The 15,569-nt window shown below is 49.1% G+C and overlaps 1 protein-coding gene across 1 annotated transcript in view; it reads right to left on the bottom strand.

Annotated features, from left to right (window-relative positions):
* EXT1 (exostosin glycosyltransferase 1) overlaps nucleotides 1–14,871 on the bottom strand; it is a 186,195-nt gene extending 171,324 nt beyond the window's left edge. The window contains exon 1 of the mRNA XM_076329198.1: nucleotides 13,670–14,871. Coding sequence (XP_076185313.1) covers nucleotides 13,670–14,622 — 953 coding nt within the window. The 5' untranslated portion in view covers nucleotides 14,623–14,871. The remainder of the gene's footprint in view (nucleotides 1–13,669) is intronic.
* Nucleotides 14,872–15,569: the final 698 nt, after the last annotated feature.

Here is a 15,569-nt window from a genome sequence, read left to right as displayed (position 1 = left end):
GAAACAAATACCAGATGCCTATTTGTTGTGTTTGGGGGGGGGAGAGGAGGAGGAATCTCTGCAAGCACTGCTGTAAGCAGCCCTGCTTTCAATTAAACACAATAAATGCATAAAAATTAATACTGTTTGAAACCAGCAGGTAGGAAGCAAATGCATGAACTGTAGCTGCTGAAAGACCCTCTCCCCTCTGAGCTCCTGCTGCAAGAGCAGCCACTCACGAGCCTATTGCTCAGGGCTGGTGCTCTCTGGGCTAGTCTCCTTACATGTGTTTCCCTGAAAAATTAATACCAAACTTTGCAGATAATCAAAAGCTTAAAAAAAGAGGGGGGAGGCAGCAGGATTTAATGCTACTTCTGTAAAAGAGACACATGTGGACTCAGCCAGGAAAACCTGTAATTAAAAGTCAAGTAGCTTAAAGATGGGGGAAGAGGGGAGAGAAGGCAAGGAGGTGTAAAGGTATTTCTGGCGACCTTAAAATAAAGCAACCATCCAAAATGGGCCAGATCGTTCAACTGTTAACTTGCCAGACTCATACAAGATGCTCCCAAACAGCCTGACAGAGTGTGCAGGACCGGACCCCACGCCTGAGACGAAGAACACACCTCTGAAACACAGGGACACAAGCGGAGGGAACATGCCAACCATGCCCAATACAACAGCAAGAATGGGACACAGTTCCTCAAGGACAGTAAAAGACAGCCAACTTTCCAGCAACAGCCAGATGTCAGCCATCCACCCCCCCCAGAGGCACCACTAGGAAATATATTTCCCATTTTCAATGGTGGTTTCCTTTTTCATTTTAATTGCATTAAGATCCAATCATGGGGTGACAATAGACACTTCTTACTTAAGGCTGATACCAGCCCTACATTGTAAATCCGGTTTTCAACATCGTGCCTGATAATGCTTTAATGTTCTGCAGAAGAGACTGAAATTGTGTACGCAGGATCGCATTGCAGTGGGGAGCCTTTTTCTAGAAAGTTTTTTTTAAAAAAGAGAGATTTTAAAACACAGTGCAGCAGTAAATGCAAAGTAAGTAGCAGTGGGATGGTTTCCATGCTTTGCTGTTCATTTCCAGGTTTCCATCCATCATAACTATTGAAATTGAGGACAGGTCTCCTCCACTATCCTCTGCCAGTACATATTCGCAACCTACTTCCTAATGAAGTTTGTTTACAAATATTCATTAGATTCCACGCTTTATTAGTCCAGTCAGTTAATTATAAGACCACAGTACCACAAAATGCAATTATAGTAATCAGTGCATTGATTATTGTGAAACACGGTTACCCTGAGACTGAAGTTAAAGTAAATAAGAACTATTGCTATAACCAGTAACCACACCAACAAGGCAACCTGGGATCACACCAATATCTCTAAATCCTTAGATCTCCAGTTTTCTACCCAAACAACACAGACGATCTCACTGTTAATTATTTTACTGTGACCTGTATCAGGAAGATTTTTCATTAAAAATTAAAGAAGAGTAAAAAAACCTTTTTGCTAGAAAGGACTATTATTACAGGCCACAAGAAATAGCTAACAGAACAAAAGCTGAAAACCTGTTTTCACTGCAGTTCACTGATGTTTCAATGCACAAAGCCAAGAGATGCATGTCCTAATGGCTCCTATTTTGGTTCTCAAACAGCAGTAACCAAAACGGACACCAGCAGGCTGGGGGCAGTGAAGAAGAGTCCTGTGAAAGTCCTGCAGGTGTAAAGTGCAATAATTTTTTGACACCTTCAGAACAAACGGTTAAGACAAGGCCCAGGATCCCCTTGCACGAACATAGAGCAAGAGTCTGTCCAGTCTGTGGGGTGCTCAACCTCCGAGCTCCACAGCAAAGACAAACCAGGGTTTGGGGAGCGGGCAACGCGGGCAGAGGCAGCAGCTGAGAAAATAGACAGCCCCACGGTTAGCTCCATGTCAAGAGACATGCACAGAGAGTTTAGAGATGAGTGGGGATTCGGGGCTTCCCCTGAGCTGAGGGCACCTCAAGCCCTCGCACTGGATGCAGAGCTCGGGGAGCAGCACCTGCATGTGGCTGGGCGAGGGGCGGCTGCCTGCCCAGGCCATGGGTGCTCTGGCCAAGACAGGACACACTGGGTCTCTGCCGGCAGCCGGGGCAACCAGGCGCTGCTCAGATCTTCCAGTTCTCCTCACCCTACCAACAGCGACCCAGAAACAGCATTTATGGGCAGATGGGACAATAAGGTGCTGGGGTGTTCTCAGCTGACGGTGAACGACCACCTCCCGCTATCAACAACTCGGGTACTTACTTCCTAACACGCCATGCCATGTCTACAGAAGCCATCTGCCAAGGAACACAGCTAAGACTTTATTACCATTGTCTGCAGTTAAATTTTGGGAAGGGCATAGAAAAGCGATCGCATTTGTGTACGTGTGAGCTCACAAATTAACCCCAGGAACTCTGCTCACGGCAGGGGGGCCGTTTGCAATGAGAGGCGAGAGCAGCGAGCGCCCGTACCCCCCAGCTTTGATGTGTCACCCACCCACCTTCACACAGCTCCAGCTGCTCGCATACTTTGATTATCCGGCTTTCCCCGCCACTGCTTCACTCAGTCGCTTTAATCTTGCCACAACAACAGCACCATGAAAAGAAAGGGGGAGAGGGAAGAGGGCGAGAAAGAGAAATAAAAGGAGAGAGAGAAAGGAGATTTGGGGCTGGAAAAGTCAACTTGATGGAAGAATCCGGAAACATCTGACATGCCATCAGCCAGAGATGAAAGTGCTAGAAATAAGGGATGTGTCACGTGTTTATTAAAATGGTGGAATGATTCTCATAAGGAAAGCATATCTTTGACACCTGCTCGAAATCACTCCCATGAAAGAGCCACCCAGCAATCTAGGACTGCTAAATTTAGCACTGGTTTTATCTTTTGTTGAATATGCATAAAAGCTCCTCAAGACACGTGTCCAATCCAAAACTAAAACAAGATGTATTTTAAAATCTTGCTTAACCTGATCCACATGCCAGACCGACCATGAAGCCTGAGACGACGCCAAGCAGTGAAGGGAAACCTAACATCAGCTTGAATTAAAACTTGCAGAACTGAGGTTAAAAAAAATAGGCAGAGAAGAGGGGGAGAGCAATTATGAAAATGCATGATCACCTGAAATATTTCCCCACCTTCAAAAAATGTCGCCTTGAAATTCCTACCTGCTTCATTCACCTTGCTGCTATCAGATTTTTTATTACCCTTACTTTTGAGAATTTCTCAGGCACTTAGTATGCAGGAGCGGTGCGCAGGAATAGATCCCGCTGCCATAGATAATGTGGTTCTAAGGGAAACCCATCAATTGCTAATGGCCATGCAAATTGTTGAAACTAGAGAGTTATTCACAGTTATCTCGCTGTGATTTGGTAAGTGTCCATGCCTGATGTGATCACTCACTTGATATATTATTCTATTACAATTCAACTAGTAGCCTTACCTTTCCGTTTTAGGAAAAAAAAGCGTGAGAGAGTGGGAGGGTGAAGGGATGTTATTTGTTTTAAATTATTTTAAACAGTCATCCATACCTTCTCGTGCAAAGGTTTTACAGTACAATAAATCCCTCCCTGAGACTACAGTCATGCCTTACTTAAAGGAGTTTAGCATGCAATTTCAGACCCTGATCTTGCAAAGCACTTTCTTACGTTTCAGCCATACACATGGTTCCCACATCCTTTGTGGCACTGGATCTTCCAACTGCAGGTTGCACCGTTTTACATTTTCTGATCAGGGTTTTCTACTGCTTATGCTAAAATTTGCTGACATTTAATAAGCTATAGGCATCTCCTCAAATCCATAATGCATTCACTCTCTTGCAGCACCAACTTACTGATCATTAATTTTCAGCTTTATTGCAGCTCAAACGTATCAGATGCTTTTTTTTTTTGCTTCTTGTCTGAGATTTATTACTTTCAGCAAAGCGTACTTTGGTTTTTTTATTTTGTTTGCTCGTTTTTAAACAGCCCTTAAGGGGAAAATGTTACTGTTCTTTATAAAGTAATTCTGAAATCACAGTATTAAAAAATAAACCCCATAATTATGTTTCCCATTAGGATTAGATAAATTATATTTAATTAAAAGAAAAATCTGCTAGCACCCAGCACAATGGTTGGTGGCAAATCGAGATGAAACATTTATGTGTTTATCTTCCTGAAGCAGCTGATTGAGTCTACAGCAGACACACCCAAACAAGCCTTCAGAGATATAAATTCAGACATTATAAACAAAGATTTGTCCTTCCCTTCAATAAAGGTTCTGATTTTTAGAAGCAGTCTCTGATTTTATTCTTGCAGACTACAGCAACTACAGTTTTGAGGTCTTTCTAGCAGTTACACACTGAACTACCTGATTGCACCAGGAATTCCAGTATTACGATAAAATGTCTGCAATTATTCGCAGGGCAAAAAACAGTATCAGAAGTCAAGATCTTCTAGGATAATGAAGAAAACCAGGATTCCTAACCAAACTCTGCCACGCTTACCCCTCTCCAGCACTGCTCTTGGGCAGGTGATGTTCTCCATCAGCCTGACAGCTGTAGGGGTCATAACACATACTGCAGTTGTAGGAAACGATTTGTAGCATGCTCCTTTTTACAGCCTCAAAGAACTAATTATTCATGGGACAGGGTCCCCCACTTACACTTTGCAAACGTTATGGTATGCATTTTCCATTTAGGAATCACTGCCAGTATTGCTATGCGCAACCTGTCAGCATTCCGCTCTCAATTTTGTTTAGGAGCTGAAGAATGATTGATCTTATTGATTTGTGTCAACGGTCTGACATGGCCATATCGACGGCAGTAATTTTGTGGGAGGAGCTGGGAGGGGAACAGGAGATAGCATTTTCTGCAACACACCATCCTGCTCAAAGAGAAAATGTCCTTAGAGATGCCAGTACTGCCATCGACGGGACCGCACTGGGACTCAAACCGACACAAGTGAGCGATGAGACATTTCCCATGACCGTGTTTACAGCAAATCCACTGCTAAACACCCGACTGTATAATTATAATCTATTACAATTATGCAAAGAAGTAACATTTCAGAAAGGCCTTCTCATTTCCCATTCTTAGCATTGAATACTTTTGTTTTGCAGCCAATCAACTAAATTAGCCCTAATTCTGTTTCATTCACAAACACAAAGAGTATATTAGAGGGAAAAAAGTGAACGAATGGGAAATTCACTTAGGAACCCGGGAATTATTTCGTTTTCATGTATTTCTGGACTAGAAACCATCATGGGGAAAAAAGTCAACTTAAGGCGGAAGAGCTTTACTGAATTTGCTAACTGCACCGCAAGAGCCCTTGGAGGAGTGATCAGAAACAGCAGTGCTTCAGCGCCTGGAAAAGTGGTGGCCTTTGGTAGAGTCTGAGTGAAGCAAGGAGAGTTAAAAGGCTCATATACCAAACACGACCACGTATCCTGACCTAGGACAAGTGCCAAACCCCAAAAAAGCTTTTGTGGACATTTCCTCCCCCACGCACACAGAGAAGAGCTGCTTTAAGCTGCTTCTGACAACTATCACCTTTTCTCGGAAAGTCACAATTTAGACCTACGCTCACTGATGCTTCCCGAGAAGGGGATATAGAAAACATTAATGAATAATGTTTCAGTTTTACATAGCACTTTCTCTAAAACATTATAAAGCACTAAAGTAACCCCCAAAAATGCTTAGGGAAAGCAAAGCGCTCTTCCCCATTTTAAAGGCATATGGAAACGTAACCACGGTGGCCAGTGGCAATCCTGGCCGTCGGACTGCAGTCCCGAGACCACGTGTGCTACAGGCAGAAGGCAGGAGCTCCTGCGGCAGCCCTGCCAGCACCACACTTCACCCAGGGACTGCAGGAACACGGAGAAGTCTGTCTGACTGGAATATGAAATGGGAGCCTGCTTTAGCCGACACAAACACCCCAACTCTACCACCTTTCAGGGAACACCTGCATAGCGCCCTATCTGCATCCCTGCCAAGGAGACAGCACTACACCGCCCGAAAAACTGAGGTTAAATCTCAGCAAGAGGCGGTCTGAGAGACGAGCGGGGAAAACACAAGATATTTAAAGAAAATGGCATCTTCTTTCTCTTGTTACTGAGGAGGCCTACCCCCCCCGACTAGCTTAGAGTTGTTTTCTTATTCTAAGAAACAATAACATTTTAGGAAGTCAGATTGCATTTGGAAAGCCATCAGCCTGGCAGCACTCACACCAGTTCTTTCCCAGCAAAGCAGTTAGGCACAACATTTTGCTGAGATAGGGCCTTTGTTTCTTAAAGCATTACTTCCCTCTTCTCATGTGAAACAAATCTCCTCTCTTTTGTTCTCATTTGGAACTCATTCCTTAAACTAGTTTCTCCTGCACCACCGCAGCATGCTGATCTCCCATCTCTCTGCTTCCAAACCACCTCGCAGGCCCCATGGCACCCACGCTGCAATACCAGGACAGGGACTGCTCTAAGCACACTCTTCGGCTTCTTCCAATGCATGGGTGTCAACTGTTATAAATTATAATTTGCTCCATAAGTGGAAGAAATAATGACTCCCACCATCCTCTGGCCTGGACCTTTAGTCACCCCTGAGCATGCCCAGTGCCACAGGCCGCTCCTGCCCCAGCTCCCTCCCTGTCTGCTCCAGAGATGCGGGGATGAGTTGTATCAGCATCACATAGCATTGATGCTCCCTCCAGTCGACTGAGGAGGCTCCTATATTAAGGGCAAGACAGTGATGATATATATCCTGTTTCCTCCTGAAGTCTGGATTAAAAAAGAGCAACACAAAACCTTACGTAAAAGCACAGCATAGCTGGATGAACAGAAGAGGAACAAAGCTACTGCTCAGTGTAAACCATGAGAAGGTTGTGAAACCTGTATGTCCCAAAATACTCGGCAATGTGGAAAGCTGCAGAACCTTAAATATAACCTGAAGTTCTACTCACACATTCCCACATGCTGAACTAATCTCCATACAACATAGGAGAGGAGTATATATCCTGCATCATCATCTAGATATAGCCAAGTCCTTGAGAAGTCAGTCACCTTAGCAGCACAGAACACAGCATTTAACTCCCTTCACAGGCCAGACAGTTATCTACGTACCTACGGCTTATTTTTCTCTGGTTAGCAAAACGGTTTGTTTACCCAAGACCACAAAACTCTGTGGATTTTCTGAAAGAAACCCTGCAGAGAGAAAGGGAAAACAATCACAGATAATACTCCAGAAATCATCAGATTACAGCACATTCTCTTGACTCACATCTGTTGAGTAAATAAGTGCTTCGTGCCGACCAGTTTCATTTACCTCCCTCTCCCGCAAGCGGCTGCCAGTTTACTTTCCAGTGGGCTGTTCCAGGGCTGTATGTGGGGCAAAAGGATTATTTCCAGCAGAGTCAAAGCGGTAGCCTTTTTCACTCGGGTTTGTCTTGAGCTGAAACTCCTCTCACTCAATCCCATCCTCCCAGGGAGATGCACCACTTCAGAGCTGCATGGATGCAAAGAGGTCCACGGCTGGGAACACCCTCAATGCAGCGGGGAGCAGCAGGCAGCAGCACATAAGCCCCCAGGAGAACCCCAAATTCGTCCATCCCTCTCCCTTAGGAGCAGTTTCAGTGAAGCTCACCTTAGGCTGGTACAAAGAGTCCTGCACAAGTCGGGGTTTGCCCTCTGTAATGCCCAGCCAGGGAGGGCGAGAAGGTGGGGGCACCACTGGATACTCTGCAGCACCTTCTTGCTGAGGGTGCCTCGCGGGGGGCATGGCAGGGCTTCATTTTGCCCAAACGGGCAGCTGGAAACATTACTTTTAGCTCAGTTCTGACCTGGGCTCAACAAACCCTTCAAACTACCCGTTTCAGGATTAATTCTGCTTAAAATTAAAATGATGACTCAGATCATTTTTTGGTTTGAGTTCTATCACCAAGCAACTCTTCACTGATAATTATTTATCAATAAACTATCCTAGAACAATTTTCCTAGGCAGGAAAAATAAAAGCAGAGCCCCTCCAGCCATGAAAGCAGTGTTCACCTACGCTTCAGCATACAGAAAATGCCTGCTCTGCTCTGGACCAGATCAGCCATCTACTGTAATGCTTTGTCACCGCAGAGCCTCCTATGAGGTGTTTCACAGAAAGACACAGAAAAGCCTGGGGCAAGCAATTATAATAATAACTCGCCCCACAAGAAAACTTAATTACTTGAGGTTAGGAGGGCGCCTGGTTTAAGGCCTGCGGGCAGGGTGGGCTCCTCTGCCGGTGCCTGACCCTACGCACCTGGCCACACACGCTGCGGTGCTCGACACTGCTCGCATGGAGAAACACACTCATGCACACATGTCCACCCTCTTCCACCCCTTTTCCAAGAGGAAAGGGCCTGGTGCAAATGGCCAGGCTGGGGACTGCACCGCTGGCCATGAGCTCAGGGATGCTCCTGTCGCCCCTTCTCCCAGCTCCTGCCAGGGCATCAGCCCAGAGCCTCCCAGGTGGAAGCTCCTACCCCCCCAGGGCACTACGTGCATTAAATCAGCATCAACAGGCACATAAGGACACTTTGCAATACATACAGAGAGCAGGAGGAGGAACACGACAGAGCAAATCCCGTATTTCTCAGTCGTATGTTAAAACTTTGTTATTTACCTGCTTACTGCATTTTGGAATAAACGCACTGTAAAACAGGCAATTTTCCAGTTTCTTGAAAATTGATATTAAAATAAAAAAGCAGTCTGGTGGGGATAGGTCTCTGCAAGAGCCAAGATACTCTGGGAAAATGCCCAAGCTCTCTCAGTAGTTCTTGAGTTTCATCCAAGCTCCCAAAGCAGCCTGGTGATATACAAGATGCACAGACTGGTTCCCATCTCAGTTCAGACGTCCCAGACAACAGCCACCCTGAACCTGGGTGATTTCTCAGCCCTGTCCTAAAGAGCTGCAAAGGAGCTGACTTGTGAAGGCTTTTAAATAATTCCAAAAATAATTCAGTAAGTGATTAAGTGTGGCACATATTTTAATACAGTACAGTGAAGCTCACTATGCTGAAAATACAAGAATTTTGCCTTTGTTCAAAACATGCACATACATGCGTATGCAGCATCTAGATTATCATCACATGTTGGACAGGCATGCCTAAGCCTTACTTCACGTTTTCGTGTCGGTCTTGTGAGCGGCAAAGTCATCCCTAGTGTCTAATTCTACCACTTCTTTTTTTATATGTGTATTTTATTCCTGGTTGGAAGGAAGCGAAACTAAAAGTTGCTTTTCTTCCCATTCTGTGCTTATTGCATGACTGTAACCTTTGCTCAGGACAGCATTTTCATGGGTAGGAGGTTCAGCCATGATTGACACACGTTCCACCAGTAGAGTGCACACCAGGTAAACCTACCGGGTACCAGGGATCAATGAAAATGTTCAGCTGGATATTTTCACCTGTAAAAGTACATACACAACCCTGCTCAATACTGTCATGTGCCCTGCAGAAATGTCTCACAGGCATAAGCACGCGGTGTGCTGTTGCTCCCTCCCTCTTCTACCAGTGCCCAGCAGCCCCAGGTAGGTCCTTCTGTAGGCTCCTCCTCAACGGCACGCCTCCAACCTCCTCTTGCAGGACCAGTCCCACCTCGTGAGGTCCTGCGTGTTTTGCCTGCCTTTCTCAGTTCAGTCTTGATCACGCAGGCTTTTTGAGCACCAACTAGTCGAAAAACTTAAGTTTATAAAGAACACCTCGCTACACTAGTTGTCCTCCACCATAAGTTCACATTTCTCCAAAAATACATTTTTTGCTCACTTCCCCTTCTCCATCCTACTCTCCTCAATCCTGTTATTTGTTTTACCCCTTTGTTTCATTACCATCATTAACTTCAGCTATCCTGCACAGATATGAGCAAAAAGCCTTCTTGAATGAGCTTTTGACAAGACCTTATGTTTTTGGATACCATCACTCTCTCCATCTTCCAAGGGCAGGGTTGTTGCAGATCAGGGGATACACCACAGACAACATTATTTACTTTCCTAGAAAGATCCCCATTTTGGTGCAAATCTCTCCTCTGCATCTGACTTTACTAGAACATCGCATTCCTCCATTTCTTTCAGTATCCATAGTCATTTATATTACCTTCCAAAAAGTAATTATTTGGAACCAGTTAAGCCTGTACATGAATTCTGCCTTCATTTAAAACACACTGTACATATGTATATATTTAGACTGTCATTAAATATTTAAGAGGCTGTCTTCAAACTTCAGCAGCAGCACTGTTTATCCACTTAACCCTTTGTGAAGCAGAAAGCTTGACGCTGAAGTCCTACCGTGGAGGAATTCAGAAAGCCCAGCTGCCCTAGCACTGGGTGACAAAGGCCAACTTTGACAGTCAAGGGCACCGTAAAGAAACCAGAGTTTTTGTTTTCCTTTACATCCTGTTTGCTAGTAGTCTAATCATAATAATGCAATTCATTTTAGTCTGCATCAGCTTTATCTGCTGAGATGCATAACTGGGATGCAAATTAATTAGCTGTAACATACAGATAGATCTTTCAATACAATTCAGGGAGACAGAGTCAAATGCGCACATGCCCATCCCTCCTTCCTCCAAATGAAATAAGACACTCTATGCATTTTCCACAGGTCAAGAAGTCACCTTTCTTGGCTTTTTCAATCTCCAAGAGAGGAAACAATGCAGCCTGCAGACAGGTGGACCTTTTTTGAACCCAACACCAAATGTTGTGCTGCAGATGAAACCCCATCACAACTAACTTGCAGTGTGCACCGGCACCAAGCATAACACAACATAACCCTACCACTCTGTTAACGTGAGGTTATCATGTTTTAAAATCTGGTCACCTAATTTACCCGGCTTAGCAAAGCCTCTACCTAGAGCCAATCGTTCATATTTCACCCTGGCAAGGACTGGTATCTCAGGGCCAGCTCTCCATGGCCAGGGCACCCACATTCCTGCCCTTCATGTGAAGTGAAATAGTGTAAGCGTCACAGCAGAGGATGGGAAAACCAGCACAGAAGAGTGCGATATGCAACTTTCCCAACTCTATATGGATATGCAAATATATATGTCTTGGAGAATGCATTTTTCTTCTTTTTGATTAAAACCTTGAGGATGCATTGTTAAATCCAAGCCCCACAAGAGCAGCTTTGCATGCAGTTTTCAAGGCCCAACTGTATTTAGAGACATTTCTTTGCCAAGCACTACAGCCTCGTTCATGATCGGATGCTGCTTTAGGCAGGGTGAATAGCAGAGTCCCTCCTACAGCTTTCACACCTGGGTTACACATCCACACAGAAGCATTTCAACCAGCTGACCACTGTTACGCTACCCCGGGGATGTGACCTTGTCGGATTTTATAAAGGGAGTGGAGAGCCAGGCGTGGTCTGTATTTGCACGGGAGAGACAGAGAATGCAGGCCACCGCAGGACGCAGTGCTGGGAGATCAGCAGATGGCATACTTTGCTGTGAATCGGCACCGAAGCAGGAGCATGAAGGGGCAGCAGCACGCTCTGGCAGGTGCGCTCGTTCAGATAAGATGCCAGGTTCAAGAGCTTCAGCATTTGCAGTCGTTCGCCAGAGCGAGCCTGTTCATCTCAGTGGCCTGACCACAGATTCAGCCTGCCTCAATTCTTGGAGTAATCTTATTTTCTTGTAATCATCTTTTTTTACTTCCCATCTTTAACAGCAGCGCTGCGACGAATGTTGAAGTCCCCATACACCACCCCAGATATGGCCGCATTTTAGCAGCAAGTATGGTTTTTTGTATGAATAGCACGGCATACCAGTTGGGTTAATGCTTCCGTATCCCGAGGGTTGTTATGTACACCCCTCGCTACAAAATAAGCGTCCAATACACTTTAGGAGAGGCAGAACTTATGGGGAGAGGTCTATCTTTTATTAGACCAAACGGAATAGCTGTAAAAAAATTGAACACGGCCTTACTCGTGTCAAACCATAGGAGGGTATGTTTGTTTTATGACAACTTGACAGCACACATGCTGTACAACACAGCAAATAACCAGAATTTTTCCTATCTGTAAATCAGCTCCAATTGCTAAGATCTATGCCAAAAACCAGCACAGCCTTCAAGGCTACAGTTGTCAGGTCTCCCTTCTTTCCCCCCAGAAAATATTCCCTAAGGGAGATCACAAGCCAAAGGGACTCCCAGGTCACAAATAACATGAGCTTAGCTTAGTAGCTCTACTGACCACTTGGTACCGCCGCTGTATTGCTTCCACGTGTGCATCATTTCACCACTCGTCCAACAGTTTTCTGAAAGTGAATGGGATTAGAAGTCCACCAAGTATTTGCACTGCTGTCTTCTCCCACTCTGCGGCGGATTTACAGTAACCGAAGGACGAGCAGAGTCCGCCCAGCACACGCAGGCTTCCCGGTGTTGCAGTGCTGACCTTCCCGGTCTCTCCCAACCCCCCGTGGCTAGTTTCGGTGGAGAAACAGGCAGCCAGCTGGAAATTTTGATCAGCCTTAATGCCACCGTAGTTCCTTCCCGACTGCTCTCCAGGAGTATTTTTCCACCCACGTTCCTCTATGCATCGCAAACCCCTCCAGCCGTTGGCAGCTCTCAGTGCAGCTCCACCACAAGCTACTAACCCAGTGCTATACGGCTGGTCTGTTTTAATTCAGCGTCTAACTCCTGCTACACGGGAAACATTCTTATGCAAAAAACTTCATATATAGACACCTACTCTGCAGCAAACATAGCAGTGGTCGGCATTTAAATGAACTAATCAGTTGCAAAATGGCTTAGTCAGCATCACAGTTCTAGAGGTAATTCCCAGGAAGCGATTTTCCCGGCAGCTATACATACAAACCTGAAAAGCAGACTGGAAGACAAGGGTAGCACCACAGCAACACAAAATTTGGCTACATAGTGACATCAACAAATAAAAATAAAAATCGGGGAAAGCCAAGAAACCAAGCATTCACAGAAAACACACGCTGTGCTCGCACCACTGGCGTATCCTCTCACATGTAAAAATCAGAAGCTCAGACACAGGACATGAACACAGTCAGCGTTTCTTTTTCCTCCTTTCTTTACTGATGCTGTGCCGGTTTGAACCGAGAGGAAAAAGACGGCAAGGCAAGTTACTGCCTCATCTGTGGAGATACGCAGACACCAGCCAGACACCGGGCAGTGCTTTTTGGAGAGAACATCCCAGCAATCACCCTCAGCAACTAACCCACTGCGGGAGCAAGGCTCACGCATGCATTGAAGAGGGCCGAGGACTTGCACAGACTTAGTCTCGGGGCAGGTAAGGCACAGGGCATCTACCCTAAGAGGCACTGGGGGATGAAGGGCAGTGCCAGATGCCAGAGCATCCTCCAGCAGCATCTTTGCCGCTGGCCGCGTTTGTGAAGCCAAAGGGCTGCGGATGCAGGTCATTGGTCCCCAGGACAAGCAACACCACGGCTGCGGGACACTGCGCCGCCCTTCAACGCCTCCCTGCCGGCTTCCCCAGCCAAGGCAGCACCGAGCCAGCCAGCAGCCTCGCAGGGGACCGGAGGAGTGACCGACCCGCCCGAAGGAGAGATCATGACCTTCCTCTGGCCGCTGCCAGCACCTTGGCAGACATCTGCTCACATCTGGCCAGGGACACCTGCAGAGTTGGGCATGCTGGCATGCCCCTGGGGACGCACACACGGGAAAGGGGCGCCACTCACTTACTTTTCATATTCAGCGTTGTCTCGATCGCAGCGCGAATCCTTGTGCTTTTGCCAGTCTTTGCCATGCTTGCAGGTGGTCAGGAGGACAACATCCTCTCCGTTATGGACGTGATATAAGGCATTCCTGGTGTCTGACCCTATCCCCGTCAGGTACCTTTTCCCCTTGAATACCAACATGTACTTCCTGAGAGGAGGGATGGTGTTAAACCTCAAAAATCCCTTCTCCCCTCCTGTCCTAGGATGATCCTTAGAAAAGAGCGGGATAGAAACGTCAAAGTTGGGTCTGAAGTTTTCAGTACTGATGCTGGCTTTGGCCAGCATGGCCTGGCCAATGTCGAACCCCACATCCTCGGTGTAGTCGGGCCAGGTGCCAGAGTATAAATTAAAAATCAGGTGGTTTCTGCCGTTGTTCCACAGGTGGAGGCTCTGCACCTTGGAGCGGAGGTTGTGCACGTACTGGGGGGAGAGCTGATCCCGGTCCAGCGTGTCCAGGCTGAGGACGAAGAGGCAGGCCTGCCCGGGGTCAGAGGTGTAGAAGCGGGAGCCCTCGATGGCGGCCAGGACGTTCTGGTAGCTCTCGGCGATCTTCTCCCCCTTCTGCTGCGGGTAGACGTAGACCTTGAAGCCGTTTTTCCGGCACTGGGCGAAGTCGAAGCAGGACTCCATGCGGCAGCGGCGCCCGCGGTAGAGGCCGGCGCTGGCGTCCCGCCGCTGCCGGGGGGAGACGCGCCCGCCGCCGCCCTCGGGGCCCGGCCGCTCGGCGGGCGCGAAGGGCCGCAGGGCGTCGGGGAAGCGGGGCCAGGGCCGCTCGGCGCCGGGGCGCGGGGGCGGGCCATGCCGGCTACCGGGCGGCGGGTGCCGGGCCGCCCGCAGTCGCACGCCTCCCAGGTAGAGCAGCAGGGCGAGACAGGTGCCGGCGGAGAGCAGCGTCAGGTAGCGTTTTTTGGCCTGCATGTGTCCGGCGGGGGTCCGGGGGGCTGCGGAGGAAGGCGGGGGCGGCCCGAGCTCGCCGGGCGCCGCTCTCAGCTCCGCTCCGCCATCTTCCCGCCGGCGAGCGCTTCAAACTCTCTTCGCCCACCTCCGCTCGGCGCCGTTCCCCAAGCCGCCGGCCGCGGCCGCGCATGTGGGCGACCGCCGCAACTTTCTCCCCGCCGGTGTCTCAGGGGCGGCGGGCGGCGGCGGGCCGGCGGCGGCCCGGCGGGGCGCCCCGCATGCACTCAGGGGCCGGCCCCCCGCGCGGGGCGGGCACCGGGGCAGCCCCGCTCCCGCCTTCCCGCCGCTGCCTGCCCTCTCCTCCGCCACGCTCCCGCCCGCCCCTTCCCTCCCCGCGCCGCCAGCCCAGCCCAGCCCGGCCCGGCCCGGCCCAGCCCAGCCCGGCCCCGCCGGCTCACAGCCCGCGGCCGCCGCGCCGCAGCCTGACGAAGCCCTGCATCGCCCGGCGCCCCCCGCCCGGCCCCGGCGCCGCTCACTCCTCGCCGCGCTCCCGCTGAATGGCCCCCGGGACGGAGCGGCGGCGGCGAGGACCCTCCTCCCTCTCCTCCTCCCTCTCCTCCTCCTCCTCCCTCCTCCTCCTCCTCCTCCTCTTCCTCGCCCCTCCCCCCTTCCCCGCCTCCCCCGGGCAGCGGCAGCGGCGGCGGCAGCGGGCGGCGAGCCGCTGAGCCCCTACCCTGCCCTGCCCGCCCGCGGGCTGCGACCCCCGCCTCACCCGGCCCCCCGCGCACCGCCCCCGCCCCGGCACCGCCGCGCTGACCTCATCCAGCCACGCAGCCCCGCGCCCCCATTGGCGGGGCGTCACGTCCGGGGGGGCGGGGCTTCCGCTGCACCCATTCATAACCTGACGGGCGGGGGGGGGGAGCTGCCGTCGTCGTCCTCTCTCCCTGTTCGTCCCGGCGGTGCTACCG

This window comes from Aptenodytes patagonicus, chromosome 2, assembly GCF_965638725.1.
Source record: "Aptenodytes patagonicus chromosome 2, bAptPat1.pri.cur, whole genome shotgun sequence".
NCBI lineage: Eukaryota > Metazoa > Chordata > Aves > Sphenisciformes > Spheniscidae > Aptenodytes > Aptenodytes patagonicus.
This window is presented reverse-complemented; position numbering and strand designations above follow the sequence as displayed.